The following is a 23,259-nucleotide window of genomic DNA, read 5'->3' on the forward strand; positions in this document are numbered from 1 at the left end:
TCTTACCCTTTTGATTGGCACTGATAGAGCTGACATATTCATGTCACTGTTTTCTCTATGCAAAAGATGTCATTTCATACCCTTAAATGCTTGGTTGCAGTTCAAGCACAGTCACTTTTGGGGCAACATTGTTTTCCTCATCTGCTCGGCTTGGTGGTGTGGAAAAATGGAAAATGCAAAAAAATGGAAAATATTCCATTTACCCACCCAGGTGGTCTGTGTCATAAACTCTGTGTTACTCATACTTTTGGCATTTGAATGTGCTTTGCAGACAGTGAATTGATTGTAGGCAATCCAAAGAACCTGTGTACCTGTTTCTTTAATAAATTGCACTAGATTGCATTGAACCTAGCTGTGATAGTTCTCATTGAATGCAACCTCATTGAACTCGTTAAGTGTGGATGTGGCTGTTCATAGAATGCGACTAGAGTGAGCATGTGCTACATTATTTGTGCATCCATAATTGTGATAGTTCAGTACCCTGAATATGACTGGACTTATAACGGCTTATTGGCTACACCCTTTAACACAACAACGATGCTGTGTATGCTTCTGTGAGGGCAGATTTAAGAAACGGAAAAGAGCTGCTGTGCAACTGCGGCTTGGAGAGTGTGGAATGAGAAACAGCCTTACAGACACCAAGGTCAGTGAAGAAGGAGGGGAAGAGGTGCTCCAGGTGCTGGAGCAGAAGTTCCCCTGTGGCCTGTGGAGCAGAAGTTCCCCTATGGTATGGTGGAGCAGGTTGTTCCCCTTCAGCACATGGTGTACCACAGTGGAGCATATTTCCACACTGCAGCTCATGGAGGAGCCTACGGTGGAGCAAGTGGATATGACCTCATGAAGGCTGCGGCCCATGAAGAAACCCCACCAGAGCAGACTTTGGGCCAGAGCTGTAGCACATGGAGAGGAGCCCATACAGGAGCAGCTGGTCTGGCAGGGGCTGCTGCCCATGGAGGACCTATGTTGGAGCAGTGGTACGGACCCATACTAGGAGCAGTTTTTGAAGAGCTGCTTCCTGTGGGAAGCCCAGACAGGATCAGTTTGGGAAGAACCACATCCTGTGGGAAAGACCCCATGTTGGAGCAGGAGCAGAGAGTGACTGTGAAGGAGTGGTGGAAGCAAAGTACCATAGACTGACTGCAACCCCATTCTTTGCTCCCCTATGCTGCTTGAGGGGTGGCAAGAGGAATAGGATAGAATGGTGAAAGAGGGTAGATGGGGGGAAGATGTTCTTAGTTTGTTTTCTTTGTTTCACATTTGTCTAACTTGCTGGTAATAGGTAATAAATTTCTCTAATCTCCCTATGCTGTTTTGCCCATGATAATTATTGAGTGATCTCCCTATCCTTATCTCAGCCCTTGATCCCTTTCCATTTTGTTTTCCGCCCCTTAGCTTTTGGGGAGGGGGAGTGAGAGAGTGGTTGTGGTGTGGTGCAGCTGGGTGAAGCCACCACACATAAATAGGTTTGTGAAATACTACAGATTTGTTGTGGACATGGAAAAGATAGGAGAAATGTTTCATGTTACCCCTTTGCAAGCAAGGGGTACATGCACTTTATAATACAAGGTACTTAAGGGCTGAAGAGCATGAACTATGGTAGGTGTGAAAAGCATGCAGTGATATAGCTCTGTTAGGCAAGATGCACTGATGGAGGTCTGTATTTTGAGTGACTGAATACATATGTAAAAACAACTCAATAATTAGTCCTGACTCTGCAAATTCCATCCACCTCACAGAAGTAGTTTTTGTATTGCTTTCTTTTTTCTTCCCTGAGAATACTTTTTAAAAAAGGGTTATTTTGTGTTTCTGTGTGTATGTGTGCGTGTTATGGCGATCATATGAATAGGAACTGGAATGACACTTGAAACTCCCAATTCCCCCTAAACTTGCCTTTCTGAGGAGATGTGTTGGGAATCGTAAGAGCCACTCCGCCAAATATTGTTGACTGTTTGATTTCATAATTTGTGCCCCTTGGCATGACGATGGGTAGCTTTCCTGCAGTTGCTTAAGATAAGGTTTACCTGGCAATTACACCATGAGGATTCAAGTTTAATTTTTGTTTCCTTCTTCATAGAAGTGGATACAAGAACACTGGCAATACAAGCTGTGATTTAAGCTTAAGGCTGGAGAAAACCTGCTTGTTTGTCTAGTTCCATTTTGCTGAAATCATGGTCAGTGATCCCCAAAAATATCCCTTAAAACTCCCGAAAATGGAGACCCAGGAATGAATCAATAACTTTATACTAGCCATGTGGATACTGGTGTATTTAAAGACGGACTATCACAGACATGTTTGTCATAATTGGTAGCATTTGGTTAGCATTTGGCGTCTTCGTTTTGCTTTGATCTGATGTTACGACACTGGTGTTTCTGTGCTAGACCCAGCAGCTGGCTACTGTGTGAAATTCTGTTTCATGTTGCTGCTTTGCCTTTGTGGTAGGGATAGCAGCAAGCATCCCTAATTGTGTAGGGAATGGGCCCTGAAGTATTCATCTCAGTGGGTGGGGTGGGAGCATGGGGAGAGGATGTCAGACAAACTATACCTTGGCAGAGCAGTGGTGCAACCCTTCTGTGTTGTCTTTTGTTCCATGATGTGTGGCTGAGTACTACGGAGGGGCATCCTGCAAGGGCTTGTTGCTATTGATAACAGACTTATTGAAAGGCTGTCCTGTGAGCACCTGCCTGCCTAAAAAGGTAAGAACTTGCTATTTATTATGCAGCTTCAATTGAGAGACGAAACTCCCAGGGAATGCATTACTAAGGTACATAAAGAGTTGTAGAGAGCTCTGTTTCCTTGTGCTATTTCTCTTTTCTGGGAGGATTTACGCCATATGAGTTACATTTAGACTGGCATGGGGGGACTGGGGAGTCAGCGATGGAGTAGGAAGTCTTCGGAATTTCTATGCATTGATGGATTCTTAGGTTGGACCTGTATCTCAAAAGGCTGTCATAAAGCCTCGCCAAAGAAAGCATTATCTGCTTGTTTTCAGCGTTGCTGCACTAGTCAAAAAACTATTTCCATGTGAATATGTGTTCTTTCCATGAACGGAGGCCTGAGACTATTGTCTTCTTCTGTAGAGGAAACAGTTGAACTCTCTTTGCAGAGAAAGCATGAAAGAAGGAGGCCGAGTTACACCTCATCAGAAACATGTAGGGATAACCAAATCAGGAGACCAGAAGTGGAGGAGGAGGGTGTATTGAGTGAAGATCTTCCCAGGTGTGATTCCTGGGTTAATGGAGGCATTTAGGAAACATTTTGGTAAGCATAAATCAATTACAGTGCCTTAAGGAAAAAGAAAACAAAAATACAAAAAGAAAAAAAGAAAGAAAAAGAAGACTGCCGTCAGAGACGTTTTCTGCAAAAACCTTCTGGTGGGAATTCCCAGAGCGTATTGGCCGGGCGGGAGCGGCTACGACCCATCCTTCGGAGAGCTGCCGCGGGAGGAAACCGCTGGCAGGAGAAGGAGCCGCGATCGGACACAAGGTGCCGCTGTCGGCCGAGAAGGCGGCGTGAGCCATCAAGAAGGCGGCGGCTCCACCCCGAGTGTGTGTCACGGCTGCCGTCAGCAGGCGGGCGGCGGAGTGAGCCCGGATGAGGGGGATGCTCCGCGCGGGCTAGGTCGGCAGAGAGCGGGTCGGCGGCAGGGCGGGGGACGGTGCCGGGCGGCGTTGGGAGCCGTGCGGGGCGCGGGCGGCGGCGGCGGCCATGGTGGTGTGCGTGCGGGCCGTGGTGCGGGTGCTGGTGCTGCAGGCGACCTGGGCGCTGGGCGGCGGGCAGGTGCGCTACTCGGTGCCGGAGGAAGCCAAGGGCGGCACGGTGGTGGGGCGGCTGGCGCAGGACCTGGGCCTGGAGGCGGGCGAGGCGGAGGCGCGGCGGCTGCGGCTGGTGGCGCAGGGCCGGCGGGCGAGCGTGGAGGTGAGCGGGGCGAGCGGGGCGCTGGTGGTGAGCTCGCGGCTGGACCGGGAGGAGCTGTGCGGGAAGAGCGCGCCCTGCGCCCTGCGCCTGGAGGTGCTGCTGGAGCGGCCGCTGCGCGTCTTCCACGTGGAGGTGGAGGTCACCGACATCAACGACAATGCCCCGCTCTTCCCGGCCGCCACCAAAAACCTCAGCATCCCGGAATTAAATACGATGCCGGGATCCCGTTTCCCGCTGGAGGGCGCGTCGGATGCGGATATCGGAGCCAACGCGCAGCTCTCCTATACCCTCAGCCCCAGTGAGCACTTCGCTCTGGACGTGAAATCCAAAGGCGAGAACAAACATTCCGTAGCCCTCGTCTTAGTGAAATCTCTGGACCGCGAGTCGATGCCCGAGCATCGTCTGGTGCTGACGGCGATTGACGGGGGCAGGCCGTCGCTGACGGGCACGGTGGAGCTGTTGGTGTCGGTGCTGGATGCAAACGACAATGCACCCCAGTTCAACCAGTCGAACTATAAGGTTCGGCTCCCGGAGAGTGCGCCGCCGGGAACTGTGTTTCTGCATCTAAAGGCGACAGATAAGGACGAGGGAATTAACCAGGAACTCTCTTATGGCTTTAGCGAGGCAGTTCCTGATAAATTAAAGGATTTGTTCATAATTGACAGAGTATCAGGGGAAATGAGAACTGCAGGACAACTAGATTTCGAGGATGTTCAGTCGTACGACCTGGAGGTCGAGGCGAGAGACAAGGGCGTTCCGCCGTTGTCAGGACACTGCAGCGTGGAGCTGGAGGTGTTGGACGTGAATGACAACGCGCCCGAGGTGTGGGTGACGTCGCTGTCGGTGCCGGTGCCCGAGGACGCGTCGGTGGGGACGGTGGTGGCGCTGCTGAGCGTGTCGGACCGGGACTCGGGGGCGAACGGGCGGGTGCGCTGCGCGGTGTGGCCGCCGGCGCCGTTCGGGCTGGTGGCGACGTTCGCGGGCTCGTACTCGCTGGTGCTGCGGGAGGCGCTGGACCGGGAGCGGGTGTCGGAGTACGAGGTGGAGGTGCGGGCGGAGGACGGCGGGGCGCCGCCGCTGCGCGCCAGCCGCGGGCTGCGGGTGCCGGTGTCGGACGTGAACGACAACGCGCCGGCGTTCGCGCAGGCCGTGTACACGGTGCTGGCGCGGGAGAACAACGCGGCGGGCGCGGAGCTGGCGCGGCTGTGGGCGCGGGACCCGGACGAGGCGGGCAACGGGCGCGTGAGCTACTCGGTGGCGGAGGGCGGCGCGGGCGCGGGGTCGGGGTCGGGGTGGCGTCCGGCGTCGAGCTACGTGTCGGTGGACGCGGAGAGCGGGCGTCTGTGGGCGCTGCGTCCCCTGGACTACGAGGAGCTGCAGGTGCTGCAGTTCGAGGTGCGTGCGGTGGACGCGGGCGAGCCGCCGCTGTGCGGCAACGCCACGGTGCAGCTGTTCGTGGTGGACGAGAACGACAACGCGCCGGCGCTGCTGCCGCCTGCCGGCGGCGGGCCGGGGCCCTGGGCTGCGGGCGAGGCGTCGGCGTCGGCGTCGGCGCCGGGGTCGCTGTGGGCGTGGGCGGCGTGGGGGGCGCCGGCGGGGCAGGTGGTGGCGAAGATCCGCGCGGTGGACGCGGACTCGGGCTACAACGCGTGGCTGCGCTACGAGCTGTGGGAGCCGCGGGGCAAGGGCCCGTTCCGCGTGGGGCTGTACAGCGGCGAGGTGAGCACGGCGCGGGCGCTGGAGGAGGCGGACGGCCCGCGGCAGAGGCTGCTGATCGTGGTGCGGGACCACGGGGAGCCGTCGCGCTCGGCCACGGCCACGCTGAGCGTGTCGCTGGTGGAGGGCGCCGAGGCGGCGCTGTCGGCGGCGGCGGCGGGGGCGTCGTCGTCGGGGGCGGGTGTGCGGCCGGCGGCGGGCGCGGAGGGCGGCGCGGCGGCGGCGGCGGCGGCGACGAACGTGTGGCTGGTGGTGGCCATCTGCGCGGTGTCGAGCCTGTTCCTGCTGGCGGTGGTGCTGTACGGGGCGTCGCGCTGGGCGCCGCGGTCGGCCGTGCTGGCGGGGCCCGGGCCGGCCACGCTGGTGTGCGCCAGCGAGGTGGGCAGCTGGTCGTACTCGCAGCGCCAGAGCCGGAGCCTGTGCGTGGCGGACGGCGCGGGCAAGAGCGACCTGATGGTTTTCAGCCCCAACTGCCCGCCGCCGCCCGGCCCCGCGGCAGAAAACGCTTCTGCCGAGAAGGGACCTTCGCTCTCCCCATACTCTTCGGGCACGGTAGGTTGCCCCTTGTTTTTTTATTTTTTTTCTTTACCAGTTCTTGTGTTTTGTTTTCCGATGGCATTTCACGGTACGTAGGTCATTGAAACGATGTGCTTGTGGAAGTAATTTTACCAGGAGATTGCGAGCCATTTAGTGCTTCTGGATGTACCCTTGGTTTTTGTTTTAGACACGCGTATTTGTTGTTCTAAAAGTGAGTGCTCGACTGTTTTGCATTCTGTGTATGCTTATATGAATTTTTAGTAGAATTCGCATAGCTCTATTCTTTTTCCTGGGTGACTTTGTGCTGACGCGTATTCCTAGTTTTGTAAGATGTTTTTTCCCATTGCACGGCATCGAATGCTGATGGTATGAATTAGCCACCGTTTCGTTTTTCCTGTATTAGAATTCTTTAACCTGTAGAAAGACCCGTTCGTGTGTGCCGAGGAGCTTTGTGGCTCCTCCGGATGAGTGCCATCAGAGTATTTCTTATTTTTAAAATGTGCTGGAATATAGTAGGTTTTATGAATGTTGCAGCTGTATGCGCCAATGCGGTCTATGGCTTTTTTTTTTTTTTTTTTTCTGTGGGTGTCTCACGAGGTGGTGTTCTTCGGTAATTTTAGGAAGCTGTTCTACATGAACCCAGTAATATGCAGTGTGATGAGGGATAGAAAGGTTGGTAGAAGTGGCGGAGAATGTTCTGCCTGTGGAAGTGTGTTGAAAAGTAGGGAGAAATGAGACATTGGATGCTTTAATTCAACATGGAGAGCTGTTGGAGGGAAGGGTGCCTCCCAGCCTCACTGTGCCTTGCTATCATTGTCTTGTTGCTCTTGTTTGCTGTCTTTTCTCTTCTGCCCTTTGTCTGTTCTTTCTCATTCTGCGAGTCGTACAGGAATGTCTTTTCTTCCCCTTGATATGGTTTCAGTGCTGTAGGCGTTTCTATGAAGCCCTTGTTTGGTCAGTTGCCATCGTTCTAGCACCTGTATATGAATGCTCACATGATCGTTACTTCTGTTATTTCTGAGAAAGACATGGGTGCGCAAGGGCGCTTTCCTTTTTCCTTTCCCAATTTTATTTTCTATGGAAGTCTGCTGTGAATGGGGAGAAGCAGAAGAAAATTTGTGATTGATGTGACAAGTGGAATCCTCCACTTGTCACATGGCCTTCTTCCGTTCCTTCTCATTCTGCGAGTGGTACAGGAATATTTTTTCGTCCCCTTAATGTGGTTTCAGTGCTCTAGATGTTTCTGCGAAGCCTTTGTTTAAACATTTGCCATCGTGGTAGCACCTGTATGTGAATGAATGCTCAATGCTGATTAATTAGCCACTCTTATTTTCCTGTATTTGGATCCTTTAACCTGTAGAAAGACCTGTGTGGGCATGCTGAGGAGGTTGGTGGCTCCCTCGGGGTGACTGTAAGCTGAGTATTCATTATTTTTTAAATCTGCTTTTTTAAAACTTGTTTTTATGAATTGCTGTATATACACTGAGTTTTATTAAGTGGTCCATATGCATCAATGATTCGTAGGGATTTTTCGGACTTGGTGTTTGCTGGTTGGTAAAGGTACGGCCTTGGTAACGTTAGGGAGCTGAACTTCATGAACTGAGAAATATGGGGTGTGGTGCGGGACAGAAAAGTTTTTGGAAGTTCTGGGTAGTGTTGGTGGATTTTGTTCTGCCCCCGAATATGCATTAAAAAGTAGGGAGAAATGAGAGATTGGATGCATGGAGAACTGTTGGAGGGAGTGCTTTTTTCTGGTCTCACCATGCCTCTCACTAGGACCTGACCCCACTCTCAGGGTGTTGTGGCCTCTGTTCTTCACTATGCTCCTCAGAAAAGCGCCGTGAGAAATAAGGTCGAAAATCGTTCTGTTGCCATTGGTCAGAAAAGGAAGAGTGACTGAAGGAAAAGTTGAAGATGGTGTTTCTATATGCAATACTAAGTAGTGGAGAGATGATAGGATGAAAAGTTTTGCTTTTCCCGACTATAGACTAGAAGAAGTTGGGAAACGCTGATAGAGCTAGAGAGAAGTTCTCAAAATTTGTTTGCAGATTGATTTCCCTATGTAGACAGTGATTGTTTACTTACCGTGTTGTTTTAATGTCATTATCAAAGCGATGATGATGTTATCCTGCTGTTCACTGATGGCACTGGTCATCTGTCCTCATCCAGACCAGCTCCAAAGCACTCTGTGTGATGAAATATTAGGGTTTCTTGGTTGATGTTAGAAACTGTATACAACTTCCATGGGGAAGCCTGTAGGTCTCTTATATCTGATTTAATTTTCATTTTAGTTTAAGAACATGGTCCGTTGGGCTGTTGGAGCAGTAAGAAGAAACAGTACTTTGGTATCATTTTTCTTATGTATTCAATTTGCTAAAGACATGCATTTGGATAATTCCGATAGATACTGACAGTTTCTTTTGATAACTTGTATTCTGTTGGGCTTTCTACTACTCGAAGGCAGAGGACTACAAAAAATAAAATTGCTGATCCTTGATGTGGCATTGACAAAAATGTTGCTGATAGGTGTACCGAAATCCAGTAAAGAAAGCTGAAAACTTTGTGTCATTTAAAGAAACAGAAAATCCTAAGAGTGGCTTATCCATAAAAAATAAATCCATAAAAAATTGTGACCGAGTCCCTCGAATTTCTGTTTCCTTCCTGCATCTGTTTTAGATCTCTTAGTAGGGACTTCGAGTTCTATGTGTATTTGATGGGGATTGTGTTTGTAAAATCACTTGGTCACATCTGGAAGCTTATGCATATAAAGCAGAGAATGGATGGTATCATCTTGAGTATGTGTGAGCTGCCTTCATTTGTCTATGAGCGAGGCTTATTCCAGGGCTGTAGAACAGTCATTATCTTTCCTTAAATTTTCTTTTATTCGCACGGATGTGATAGAAAGCAGGAGAAGCAAACCGCGATCTCCTAGAGAAGAATCCTCTAGTTTAAATTGAATCAACTTGTTGAGTTGATTCAATCATTCATTGAGTCAGTGGTGTAAAAGGATACAAAACCACAGCTCGTTTCCCTGGGCTATGGTTAAGGGCGATGTGGAATCTCTTAATGCCGATCATTTGGCTTTCGTATGGTTTCTCTTAATTTCTCTGACTGCACTAATGAAGATCTGAACGAGATTTGCTGTAGACATACACTAACAGAAAATATTTCGGGATTTCTTTTATAAATATATATTAGTCTTCAGAAAGAAATGTCACGGATGCTTTTCCTTCGTAGCCTAGTCGGGGAAGAAGTCATTAAGGGAAGGCACAAAAATATCCCATCTGTTTCTTGAGTAAAAGGCTTGTCAGTCGCTGCAAGCCCAAGCTCTCATTCCTCATTCCCGGTGCACGTTGTCCTGGAACGTGGTGCAGATTAATCTCTCAGGCACGGCGCCGTCATGGTGGGCGAAGACCGTGGGTGTGCGAGGGGCAGCTGGAACAGAGCTCAGAGTTGGAGCTGGGCGCGCTGCACAGCGCGTCCGTGGGCGGCTCCGGGAGCGGAAGAGGGCGGTAGCACAGCAGCTGCCGCGCTCCGCTCTGCTGGAGGGAGGCGGCTTCGCAGACTTAGATCCCGGCATTTTGCAGGCAGGGAAACGCCCGACAAAGCTGTAGGAGGAGCTGCGAGAGACACCGGGTTCTCGGCTCGGAGCTGCTTTGCCGCACACGCGGGTCCGATCCCTGGTAGCCTCTCCCCACCCCCGGCATCTTCCTCCAAGCGCTGTCTCTGCCTGGGGAAACTAAACCAGACACTGCCCTCGGATTCAGTAGACGAGTTCTTGTTTGCTATGTAGCGAATAGAACGTCGTGAGTCCGTGTTTCTGCAGCTTGATGTGGATGATGAGGATGTGGATAGTGAGGATTTTCCCGGGGTTGACCGAAATCTGGAAATCCTCTGTGTACAAGATTATTCTCCCCGGCTCATTTTAGCAATCGCCGCTCCCGCAGTACCCACGTAGCACCTGCGAGCTCCCTCGGCTTGCTGAAGGACATCTCGACATTGCTGGCCGCTCAGGCAGCGGTCAGATCCTGCCTCCGCTGAGGGCGGTCAGCCCTGCGTTAACAAAAGCCGATCAGCGTGGGGCTGCAGCGCGTTGTGGAGCGGCTCTGCTCGACCCGACCACCGGGGCAGGGAGCTTGCCGGGGGGGCGGAGAGGCTGCTGGACACGGGAATCCGATCAGTCCACGCGGGACAACGCGGGGTGCCCGCTATTTCAGGCCGAGGGGGGCATCTCCATCCTTGCGTTCGTGCCTGCCCGGGGGAGCCTCCATAAGAAAGGCGATAGCAGCGTCCCTGCCCCTCCGTCGGCAGCCGTTGTCTCCCTGCTCTGCGCCGGCACTTCGGGCTCGGTCCGAAGAGCTTCTCCTGGCTTCTAGCCCCGGTCTTCCTCAGTCCGCCGGCAGATCCTCTTCTCCGTCGGGCTACGAGCTCCTGTCCGGGCTAAGATGAAGGCTGCGGCTGCCTGTACGGGACAGCTGCCGGCGTGGCGAGCTTGCCCGTTCCCCGCCGAGGAGAAACCGCAGATCTGTCGGTCCTTCCACTTCCCCGGCGGCTTCGGTCCTTTCTGCTGTCTCCCGACTGGGACTCAGCTGCCTGGTCTGCGGCTAGCAGCAGACGGACCCTTGATTCTGGTGGGCATCCCTGGGATTTCCCCACCGAGAGGGCCGTGTCTGTGCTCTGCCAACCTCCCTCCTATTCGCCTTTATTTTTTGTCCTTGCTCGCTTAACGGTTTCTTCTGGCCGCTTCCATTGTCCCAGACACAACGTGCACGTCTGGTCGTATGACGTCTTCTTGCTGGAAAAGGAGGTGATTGGCTGAAAATATAGGGCAGGACGAAGAGAACGTAGCGGATGATCGGGGCTCTGAGGCGTGGTAAATGCAACGTTGCAGCCGCCTACAGGGAGGAGGGACGTGAGGGAAGCGCGCATCGGGGGCGGGAAGTGATGGGAGGGGTTATGGTGAGCGAGACCCCGGAGGTCCCGGACCATGCCCTCCGGGTGGCAAAAAGTTGAATTCTTCGGCGATTCGGGTCGCTCAGCAGTCAGGGGAGGGCAACAGAGAACGGTTCAGAGGTGACAGATTGAAGGCAGAGGTGAGAGCAGAGGTGAGGGATTTAAAACAGTGGTTACGTTATCCTCTGTGGTGCCAAAGGAGGTGTCTACGTTAAAAGGTATTTAGTCTGGCTGATGTACGAATGAAGTAATTAGGATAAGCGACCGGAGATGGAGAGGAAACCTTGAAATTAGGATTGATGAAAACCGTGAAAGGAGGTGTGTTAGGAGGACGAGTGGCAAAGCAAGCACCATGGCTGGCTGTTGAGACACGTGCCGATGAATGAAGCTGCCTTACTCCTGGGGACATCACCGTCCACAGCAGAGTACAATAGCACAACGGGTGCCGAAATATTAAAGCAGGGCTGAAAGGTTTTTAAAAAAAATTAAAAAGGAGACTTGAAGGCAACACTTGAAGGCAAAATATTAGGCAACATTGAAAAGGACTTGAGACGTAGCAGAAAGCTGAAGAAATTACCTTGGATGGTAAAAGAACAGCAAATTAATGAATTAAAGCCAAAATCGATATAGGCTGCTAGATAGTTCTAAATAGGTGAGTATATCTTGGAAAGGTGCAAATCTACAATTACTTTGACTGATTTTGTCCAGAGTTCATTAACCAGTTTATTCTTGCACTGATGGTATTTCAGGCACCAGTACACATAGCCACAGTTGGTTATTAAAATACTAGATTTTTTTTTTTTTTAATGTACCTTTGAGTGAGTCTGCCTGTTTAATGGGGGGCTCTTGGACCCAAAATTCTTGGGTTTGCAAAATCAGTCACAGACTGGTGACTACAGTCTGTGTTTTAGCTGTGTGTGCAATTGGGACACCAACACCCATCTGGCCCAGCCCTCCCATGTAGATTGGTTTATTTTGTCACTGGCCAACGCTAAGGGAAGTATTTCCTTTAACTTTAATAGGTGTTAATCCATTGGGTCGGGGTGTTTATAACGATTGTGTATCACTACAGAACAATAAGAACATCTTTTTCATATATTGTAGAGGACATCATATCTTGACAGGCAAGATATCTAGGGAAAATTTGGGATGTGGAAGTCTTGATGACACTTTTAAGGTCATTAAGAGGGAATTGGGGATTTCTGCTGTTAGCAAGCAAACAACAAAAAAATCAAACACCAAGGTAGATAGGGTATTACAGATATTTACATTATGTGCTGTATCCAGTAGTCACTTGACAAATTTACATGGTGTGTAAAATAAGGTGGGTGCACACCAGCCTCACAATTCCTGCACTCAGGCTCCTGCAGCTGTAACAGGGGCTGTACAGTCAATGCAATGAAAGGAAAATGCAACATTCAGGCACTCCCAGGATCATCGGGAGTTAGAAAATGATAATAACTACAGATACTTGTGCTGGGTCTGACCAAGGCTTGCTCTGGTGCTGACAGGATAAAAACCTCACTCCGGGAGTTTTTGCTGAGCTGTGAGGATTCACAGAGATCTATTGATTTTATTTATTTATTTATTTATTTTTATTACTTAATATCTAGCTTCTGGCTGTGCTACCGAGTTTCTATTTTTTTTTTTAAGGCTATATGTTCTGTGTAATAGAAATGCTCTTAGAATCATAGAGTCATAAAATATCCTGAGATGGAAGGGACTGACAAGGATCTAACTCCTGGATTCACACAGGACCATTCAAAAATCAGATCATGTGTCTGAGAGCGCTGTCTGAACACTTTTTGAACCCTGGCAGGCTGGGTGCCATGACCACTGCCCTGGGCATCTTGTTCCAGTGCCTGACAACCCTCTCAGTGAAGAACCTTTTCCTAACACCCAGCCTAACTCTCCCATCACCGGTCCATGCCATTCCCTTGGGTCCTGTCACTGTCCTCAGAGAGCAGAGATCAGCACCTGCCTTTCTGCTCCACTTTCAAGGAAGCTGCTGTGAGGCAGGCTGCTATGAGGCCTTCCTCCCCTCAGCCTCTTCTTCTCTGGTCTGAACAAACCTAGAGACCTCAGCTGCTCCTCATCTTCTTCTCCTCCAGACCCTTCACCATCTTTTCCACTTGCACAGAAATTCTCAGCTGCATAAAGAAGCAGCAGATGCAGAAGGGTTAAGATCTTTCCTTGCTGCACGTTTATAGCCTCTTGCTTTTGATTGATCAGGATTTCATGTTAATAAGCTCTCAAGAAGGAAGCTGGAATCTCAGGAGACCCGAGGGTTTGTCAGGGTCGAAGCCGGGGTAAATTGCTGCTGAAGGTCACTCCAGGAAGGTATTTTGCAGTGCATTCTGCCTTCTCTCACCTGCTTAGTGGGTCGGGGGAGCAGACAGCTTTGATTTTCATGCCTGGTCTGTTACCTCTGTGTGATAGCAACTCGTCTTCCAACAGTTCCTGGGCTTGTCCTAAATATAAGCTTTCTGGCGCCGGTATTTACTTCTCTGCAAGTAATTTGCATGCCGCAGCCTCCCAGATCCCCCTGCCCAGCCGAGCTGTCCCATCCTGCTTTGGTGGGTTGGATGGGAGCTCGGCTGTGGGTGATCATACTGGGACTGTCAGAGAAGAGACTCACCTTCTATCCAATAACCCGAATTAATTTACCGTGCCTAGAAGAAGAAACAGGAAAGAGTCTCTCTCTGTCTCTTTCATTTTCTTTTCCTCTTGTTTCCTCTTCTTTTTAGATTAACAAGGATAGAGCCGACTGCCTCCTTTAATTGTGCTCTTCAAACCCCTCTGGGAGATGTTGTTCTCAGCCAGAGCGTGCTGGGACTGTGCTGACCCATGTTTAGCCGATGCTTGTCACTTCTCATCCGCGTTTCCTTTCCGCCCTGTTACTCTGATAGCGGGCGGCGGGCGCATCGTCTCGCTGGAGCAGAAAGGGGGAGGGAGCGGGGGCTTCTCCGCAGCTTTCCCTTACGGAAACCCAGCCCTGCCGCAGAGTCGGGGACCCAGAGCCACCTTCACCCCCCACCCCCCTACTCCCCGTCCCTTCTCCATGTCTCCATCGGGGCGTTTAAAAAAAAAAAAAAAAAAAAAAAGAAGAAAAGGGGGGGAACGGAGCGGCGGGGTGGCAGCGGCGGGGGGTCGCAGCCCCCTCCCTCGGCGGCGCAGATGATGCCGCAGCCTCTGGGTGGCGCCGCCGCCGCGGGCCGCCGCCGTGCGCCCGGTAAGAGCCGCGCGGGGCCGCCGCGCCGGCCACAGCGAGCGGCGGCGGCGGGGGCAGCGGAGCGCAGCGCAACGGAGCGGAGCGCAGCGGCCGCTTCTCCGCGCACGGCGGCAGCGGCGGAGCCGCGCGGGGCTGGGGCGCCTCCACGGCTGCAGGAAACTTCTCGCTTTCCCGTTGGTGCGTCCCGGTGCTCGCTCGCTGGGAACTTCGGGCGTCTGATGAAATACCGGATTATGTTCCTGCCGAACCGGGCTGCGGGGAGCTGATCAGGGGAGGAAGAATGCGGGTCTATTTAATGGTCTTGTGCCTTACTTGCTGCACCGCGAACGGGCAAGTAGTGTACTCCATCGCCGAGGGAACAGAGCGCGGAGCGTCTGTGGGGAACATAGCGGAGGATATAGGAATAGATGCAGCTGCACTTTCAGCCCGGAAATTTCGCATGATCACCGGTTCAAGTAAGCAATATTTTAATATAAACGAAAGCACAGGGGTTTTATCTATTAACGAGCCCATAGACAGAGAGCAGATTTGTGAATTAAAAACTGCCTGTCTTCTGAATTATGAACTTGTCCTAGAAAATCCTCTAGAGCTTTATAGGATGGAATTTAAAGTCCTGGACATAAATGACAACTCCCCCATCTTTCCCGTAAGTGAATATCATATAAATGTGCCTGAGTTCCTGTCACCTGGGGCACGGTTTGCACTCCCCAGTGCACAGGATCTTGATGAAGGTACCAACGGTGTCCAGAATTACACCCTGAATCCCAGTGAACATTTCCACTTGGAAATACAGATGCGTGGGGAAGGGAGTAAGTATCCTGAATTGGTTCTGAAGAAAGCCTTAGACAGAGAGCAGCAAGCCACTCACAGACTTGTTCTTACAGCCAAAGATGGTGGGGATCCTCCAAAGTCTGGTGATGTTACGGTCGTTGTGACTGTGCTGGATACCAATGACAATGCGCCAGAATTCGAACAATCAGTCTATAGGGCGAGTGTCTTGGAAAACTCCCCCAACGGCACTCTGGTAGTGCAAGTGCATGCTGCAGATTTGGATGAAGGTCCTAATGGAGAGGTCATGTATTCATTTAGCAATACTACTGCTGCAGACCTACAGCGAATGTTCTTAATTCACCCGCACACTGGGGAGGTGACAGTCAGTGACATTTCAGCTGTTCAGAGACCACTCCTTGAGATGCTTATTGAAGCAAGGGATAAAGGGGCATTTGCTATGTCCAGCACAGCTAAGCTGCTGGTGGAGATCACTGATGTGAACAACCACGGCCCAGAGATAACAATTGCATCCCTTTCCAGTCCCGTTCCTGAGGATGCTGTTCCTGGCACAGTGATAGCTCTGCTGAGTATTATGGATAAGGACCCTGGGGAGAACGGGAAAGTAACCTGCCAGATTCCTGATAACCTTCCCTTCCAGTTAAAACCTTCCCTGGAAAACTATTACAGCCTGGTCACCAGTGGGCTTCTGGACCGAGAGCTGATCAGTGGGTACAACATCACCATTACTGCTACAGACTTGGGCTCTCCTCCCATCACCACTCAGAAGACCCTCTGGGTGCAGATCTCTGATGTGAATGACAACCCCCCTGTCTTTGCTGCTGACACATTTGATGTGTTTGTGGAAGAGAACAATCCACTTGGTGCTTTTCTCTACCAGGTTTCAGCATCTGACTCTGATATAGGGGAGAATGGACAGATCTCTTATATGCTCAGGAATTCCACAGTTGCAGGCAGTGCCCTGGCCAGCTTTTTGTCTGTGAGCTTGGCCAATGGGAGCATCTATGCAAAACGTGCCTTTGACTTTGAGCAGCTTAGGAGCTTCTATTTCCAAGTGGAAGCCAAGGACAATGGGTCACCAGCTTTGAGTGCTGCCATAACTGTGAATGTTTACGTCTCAGACCAGAATGACAATGCCCCAGCCATTCTGTATCCTGTCAGCCAGAATGGCTCAGTGGCAGTGGAAGTCGTGCCCCGCCTGGCTGATGAGGGTTACCTCGTGACCAAAGTGGTGGCAGACGATGAAGACAATGCAGAGAACGCCTGGCTCTCCTATCATCTTGCTCACTCCTCTGATTCCACCCTGTTCCACCTGGCACCACACTCTGGTGAGCTGCGCACCACACGCTCCATGCGTACCACTGACTTCCTCAAGCACAAGGTGGTTGTAGTGGTGCAGGACCATGGGGACCCGCCACTCTCCTCTACGGTGACTGTGGGCATCCTGCTGGCTGACAGTCTGCCCCAGGCTCTGCCCGACTTTGATGACAACGGGGAGCCACCACCACTGCTCAACGCTACAAACCTCTACCTGATTGTCTCCCTTGCTTGTGTCTCCTGCATCTTCACAGTGTTCCTCCTCTTTCTTGCTCTTGCACGGCTGTGCCACTGCCGGGCTTGTCACCACCAAGGCTGCTGCAGCAGCAGCTGTTGCTGCCCAGCTGATGAGTATGAAAAGTATTGCTACAGTGTGCACATGCTTCCCAGCTCCCATCTCCCACCGGACATGTTGGAGGTCACTGGTGTGGGTAAACTGACTCACACCTACTTATACAGGGCATCTGTAGGCTTTGGCCATGGTAACAGCAGCATCCCAAATGGTGATGCTGGGAACGTTCCCAGTGGCTCAGGGTTACAGGTGCCAGGACCCTGCCTCCAAGTGCAGCAGGTCCAAAGTGATCGCTTGAGTGCTGTCTTCATGGTAAGTACTTCTTTCATTTTTTTTCTCCCAAGGATGTGGCCACCTAGGAGCTACTGAGCATATTTGCAGGAGAGCAGGTGTAATTTCATGGCACCTGGAGGAAACTTCAGGATCTTTTATATCTTTCCTAAAGCCAGGATCTGACTGAAAAGCTCTCTTTGGATGGAACATAGTCATGGGATGATAAAAGAGAATTTCTGCCACAAACATTTAGGACATGCAGATATAGCTGAAGATAAAGAAATTGTAAATGAAAGGTAAATACCTTACAAGCTGTGCCATTCTATTCAGACAGCTAAGTAGGGTCATGATAAGAGGTTCTGATTCATGTGAGGTTTTTACACTGTATGGAGTCATTGACTTCTTTTCTAATTCCGGAGATTTTTTCATTGAGGGGTGGGTGGTTTGCTAAGCCAAGATGCTGGTTTACAATGTGCAAGGTAGGCCTATGTTGTAATAGCAGGAATTCAATATCTGGCACCTCTTTAGAAAATGTCATTTTTAGTGCTCATCTCTCTTTTAAAGCAATCCACATGTTTTGTGAAACTAAAATAATTCTCTTCTGCCCCTCTGACCAATCTGTTTTCTTCTCATTACTGTTATGTCTTATTGTCATCACAGTGTAAGGTTACAAGGTGGGATGTGTTGTAGGTTTAATCTTCTGAGCGTTACTGTGTCACTTTGTCCAAGATTCAGTGTTCTTATATGCAAAGTAATGTTGGTTATGTTTTTAATCAGTGTTGTGCATCAACACATGAAGTATATTTTTGTGAAGTTTTGAGATGTTTTGCCTTCAGATCATCAACTTTCTCTATTATGTATGACAGCAACTTATTTGTCTAGTTAGCAGTTATAGGCCATAAAAGCATAATTGTGACTATGAACCAGATGCATTGCTCAGGTAGGCTCAGTCATTTAATTTGGTTTATACCAAAATTAAACATATTATTAAACAGCAATTTATTTTTTTCTTCAGTTAGGTCAGCTTTTGATGCCTCAGTTTAAGCAACTGGGGGAACCCTGATCTTCAGGGACCAGTTTCTGAGACTCAGTGCTCCAGTATGTCTCATGTTCCAACATTAGGAGAAATCAGATGTCAGTTCTTTTAGGATCACAGAGTTGTGACCAGTGTTGGCTCCGTCTACACCAATGTTCTGTGGTAAGAGCGATTCCAGATGTTCCCAAGGCATATGTGAGAACCCTTGGTAGACAAACATGGTATAATATGCTACCTGCAATTGTTTTTATCCAAGTTAACAATTATTAGAGATTGTACTAAGTCAGTAATCATGATATTTATTTTCAGTTCTGCAATCATTATTATACCTTTTAATACTTAAAAATGGCCAGTCCTGTTTTGAACCTAGATATATGGGTAGCTTCAGCAACTTCTTTAGCTAATTGAACACATATTCAGCTTTACTGTATCTGAAAAGAACTTCCTTTTATAACTTGAATTTCTGTGTAGTGATTTTAATGTCATCCCTTGTTCTAGAAAAGGTTCCTTATTTGCCCTTAACCAAGCAGTTAGTTTATAATGCCTTCTCTTATTCACTTGCTGACAAAGTGATATATATATATTTTCCCTATTTTCTGAATACTTTTCACACATAAATTCTACTCTCAAGGAAAGATCTTTTCTCAAATGTATGCTGTTTGATTTATTCCTGATGGCCTACCTAGGATTTAACCAAGTCATAACCAGTTTTAAATCTCTATAGTGACATGTCTCACTATGCAAGGGGGTGGAATAACTAAATCTTGCAAAAGTGGACGTGTCAGTGCCTCCCAGTAAGAAACTGTAGTGTCCAAGAAAACAGTAATTGGCAGTATCAAAAGAAGGATTCGTACCTGAACATTTACTGCACTTTAGGAATGCTCTTGATTATTCTGAGGATCTGAGAAAAAAAAAAAAAAAGGCTAAGTTAGTACCTTTATAATGGGGTGTAAAACCTCTTTGGCAATTTCTTAAGTGAGTCCGTCTTCTGCTGGAACACTAATATTGTCTTAGAAGTGTATCTTAGGCTGGATTATGAAATGTACGTAAGATTATAAAAACATTTTTTTAGTACTTGAAAGATAGAAAAATGTCTACATATGCTACAAGTTAGTTGCAGTTCCTGGAATTAAACGTACTTTCAAAATTTAGGTTTATTACTTTATTCTTAGTACTCTTTTGCTTCTGACTTAAATGACAGGCTTGAATGCTTTTTACATATACAGAAGTGTGAGACCATTTTATGCTTTTATATCTTCTATTTAGGTTAAATCTAAAAATAGAACAATATATGGCTCTAATAGCAATACAGTGAACTATAACTGCATATCTTTCAGTATCTTGCTGTCTCTTTGTTCAATGTAGCATATATGACAGCTAAGTGAAAAGCATCTTACGCTGCAATGCTACTTTGCTGTGTTGGAGACAAAGGCAATGGTGGCTTTACTGAGTATAGGAAGCATTAGTTCATTGAGTGTTTTCAGGGTCATGATGTGGCCATGGATTTTTAGTTTTTTTGTCTGCTTGTTTTGTCCATTGTGTACATAAAAGGCCTGTAAGATATTTGCAGATTCAGAGTGGGGTAACTCCTCTGTGATTTTGCAATCAATATTTAGGTTACATTAAAAAATAGGCACAACTTCAGCAATGGAGAATATTTCCTGGTAAATTGTAATGGCAGTGGAGTCATTTTACACAAGGTGTCATACGTATCAAGTGACAAAAATGGATGCACTTACTTTTTGACAGTGGCATGTAGTACGTGCCGAATTGCTACAGGCTAAGCATCAGTGGCTTACTCACACAAGTAAAGACCAGCCATGTGAGTTAATCACTCCCTGCATCTCATTCTGATGGGACCGTGCCTCATAACATGGCCAAATATAAAAGTAAAGCAATCTTACTTTTTTTTTTTTTTTTTTTTTTCCTGTCTGAACATGTCCAGAAACAGCAGTCTTATTGCAACATTGTAAGAATTCTGTTGTATAGGCAGATTTCTTGGCTACAGAAGTCAGGAGGCTTGGAGTCTGGCCAAGAAAATCCTAGAAACAGTGATAGTTAAAGAAAATTCAGCAATAGAAATTCAGTAGGTTTCCCTCTTCCTGACCACTCTAATTATCTTTCACAAAGAAGGATGCAGCTTCGAAATTCAACAACAGTGTGTTCAGAAAAGGCTACAGATGCCTGAGCTGAACCTTTGCATGTCTGATGTTTGCCTTGCAGTTCTATTTTTAGAAGTAGTGGAAGGGAGAGTGACAGAAGGAGTAGCTTGAGATAAAGGCCTTGAGGAGATGTGAAGAGTAATGTGTCTGTATTTGGAGATGTTTAAAGGCAATGCTGAGTGGGGAAGCCTAAATTATGAACTGGGCCAAGGGAGAGTGAATGTGAGTAGTACGTCTTATATGAAAGCACAAGACAAGGAAACACCATTTGGATCAAGTCCAGTCCTTTTCTATATCAGGCATCATTTGATCTTAAATCTTCACATTTAAAAATTTAAATATAACTTGTAAAAATACTCCTTTTAATTGCACAATTCACTATGTTGTGCTGACTATTCCTGTTGGAAAGTTATTCTTCAAAGGCCTTGAAAAACTCTCTTCTGACATCCTGTCAATAGATATTTGCTATGAATTTGTAGATGCTTGTTCTTGTGCCACTAATATTCTTTTAATAAGTAGTTGTTGTCCCTCTTTATGGCTTGTTTTCTTCATAGCTTAGAAAGCAACCACATTTTTCTTAGGCTTTCCTTGACGACAGCTGAACCTCTTTTTTTTTTTTTTTCCTGAGGTCATCTCTGTGCTTGTCTGATCATGCTAATATCCCATCTCTGTATCTGCTCTTTCCATGTGGATGGCAGTTATCTTCTCCATAATCGTAATGTGTTGATTGATTGGGCTGGAGCACCTCTTCAATGAAGGAAGGCTGAGAGAGCTGGGGATGTTCAGCCTTTAGAAGAGAAAGCTCTGGGGTGACCTTATTGGAACTTTTTAATACTTAAAGGTTGCTTGTAAAAAAGATGTGGAGCAACTTTTTGCTCAGGCAGAAAATGACAGAACAAGGGGGAATAGTTTTAAACTAAAAGAGGGGAGATTTAGATGAGATGTTAGGAATAAATTCTTTTCTTAGAGGTTGGTGAGGCACTGGAACAGGTTCCCCAGAGAGGATGTGGATGTCCCATCCCCGGAAGTGTTCAAGGCCAGCTTAGATGAGGCCCTTGGCAACCTAATCTAGTGGGTGGCATCCCTGCCCATGACAGGGAGGGGTTGGAACTAGATGATCCTTAAGGTCCCATTCTATGATTCCGTGATTGGTCAGGTTAAGTATTATCACAAGACTGTGATGGTGAGGTGGAGGGGGGAAGGTTGTTTCCCAAATGGTGCTTCTTCTGCCTAACTTTGTCCATGTAAATGCTTGATGTTTGAGCCTTACACATTAGAAAGGCATAGCCACCTGCTGAGAGTATCTTATACTCCTAGACATCTTGTCTCTTTTTGCTGTGTTTAGACATAGTCTACAGACAGCACTAAGACAAGATGCACAAGTTTAATTGTCTGAAATTAGGTGAGACTCTATATTGGGCTCTTAGATGTCATTCATTTCTGTGATGGGTATCAAGTTGTTCCTGTAGTGAATCACAAAATGGCCAAGGTTGGAAGGGACCTCTGAAGATCATCTGGTCCAACTTCCCTGTCAAGCAGGATCACCTAGAGCACATTGTGCAGGATGGCATCCAGGTGGGTTTTGAATATTTCCAGAGAAGGAGACTCCACAACTTCTCTGGGCAACCTGTTCCAGTGCTCTGTCACCCTCCCAGTAAAGAATTGTCCTCTCATATTCAGTGGGGACTTCCTGTGCTTCAGTTTGTGCCCATTGCCTCTTGTCCTTTTACTGGGCACAACTGAAAAGAGACTGGCCCCATTTTCTTGGCACCCTCCCCTCAGATGTTTATACACATTGGTGAGGTATCCCCTCAGTCTCCTATTTTCCAGCCTAAACAGGCCCAGTTTTCTCAGCTAACCCTCGTACAACAGGTGCTCCAGTCCTGTGATCATCTTTGTAACCCTCCTCTGGACTTGCTCCAGTAGTCCCATGTCCATCTTGTGTTGGCAAGCCCAGAACTGGACACAATACTCCAGGTGTGACCTCACCAGGGCTGAATAGAGGGGGGTGATCACCTCCCTTGACTTGCTGGCGACACTCTCCCAAATGGTGCTATATGGTTTTCTTTAGAAAATATTATTACAGTAGCCCAACTACTTATGCTACCATCCATTTGTTTAGAGTTATGCTTGCTGTGGACTATTTGAAGTCACAGTTAAGCAAAAGATTAACAGCAAAAACCCAACACCAAAACTGAAAAGACAAGCAAGCAGGCTCATAGGAATTACGAGATTCAGTTAAGATTTTTAAAGCAAAGAAAAGGGCAGGATAAAATCTCAAAGACTTGATGCTATCAGAGGCATATGGAGAATAAAAGCAGATTTGACAAACGTAGCAAGTGGGAGATAAATATCAGAGAAAGAAGATACATTAAGAGAAAAATAAGAGATCCAGTCTGATCAGTCTCTCTAAGAACATATTTTTGTTCTTTGGATTCTTTCTTGTTCCAATGGGATGATATATTTTTTTTAATTATTATTATTATTTATTCTGATTGCTTATTTCTTCCATCCCTCCCTCGGCTTGTCCCAGTCTGATGGATGTTTTCTCCCTGACACCTTGTTTAGAGGCTTTTCATTTGTTTCTTGTTCTGAAAAAGCTGTCTTCTCAAAGTAAAACACCTTTGTATGATTGGTCTACAAAATGAAACTTTATGATGTTCATTTAAGAAACATGGGGATGTTGGTTCCAAGAAGTTCTGTTCCTTATCACTTGTCTATTCCTGTGTAGGGAGCAGGAGCTGAGTGAGGCATTTTTACATTTAAATGGGCTCTACATCTTTTGAACTGCATAGTTGTTTCTTACATGTTTCGGGGATGCACTTGAAATAGCTGTCAGTCTCTGCTTTGTAGACAACAGTTATATGTTGTCTATATATATATATATGGCATTGGAACAATATCCTTATGGTTAAAGCAGTTTTCATTGCATGATACTAAATTCACAGGGGTGTGATCAGACCTATAGTATTATGGCATAAAGCCTGATTTCAGACTTCTCATTTTGTCAGATCCCATGAATCCAAGTACAAGAGA

The 23,259-nt window shown here is 48.0% G+C and overlaps 1 protein-coding gene across 8 annotated transcripts in view; it reads left to right on the plus strand.

Annotated features, from left to right (window-relative positions):
• LOC101797191 (protocadherin alpha-C2) overlaps positions 1-23,259 on the plus strand; it is a 167,746-nt gene that overhangs the window by 73,335 nt on the left and 71,152 nt on the right. Inside the window, exon 1 of one of the 8 annotated variants that reach the window (XM_072023611.1) lies at positions 1,621-6,184. The exons of 6 other annotated variants lie outside the window; for them this stretch is intronic. In XM_072023611.1, coding sequence (XP_071879712.1) covers positions 3,707-6,184 — 2,478 coding nt within the window. In that variant the 5' untranslated portion in view covers positions 1,621-3,706. Of the gene's footprint in view, positions 1-1,620; positions 6,185-14,321; positions 17,065-23,259 lie in introns of those variants that run through there. One more of the 8 variants, XM_072023613.1, reaches the window with a different exon arrangement.

This window comes from Anas platyrhynchos, chromosome 14 (assembly GCF_047663525.1).
Source record: "Anas platyrhynchos isolate ZD024472 breed Pekin duck chromosome 14, IASCAAS_PekinDuck_T2T, whole genome shotgun sequence".
NCBI classification, from domain to species: domain Eukaryota; kingdom Metazoa; phylum Chordata; class Aves; order Anseriformes; family Anatidae; genus Anas; species Anas platyrhynchos.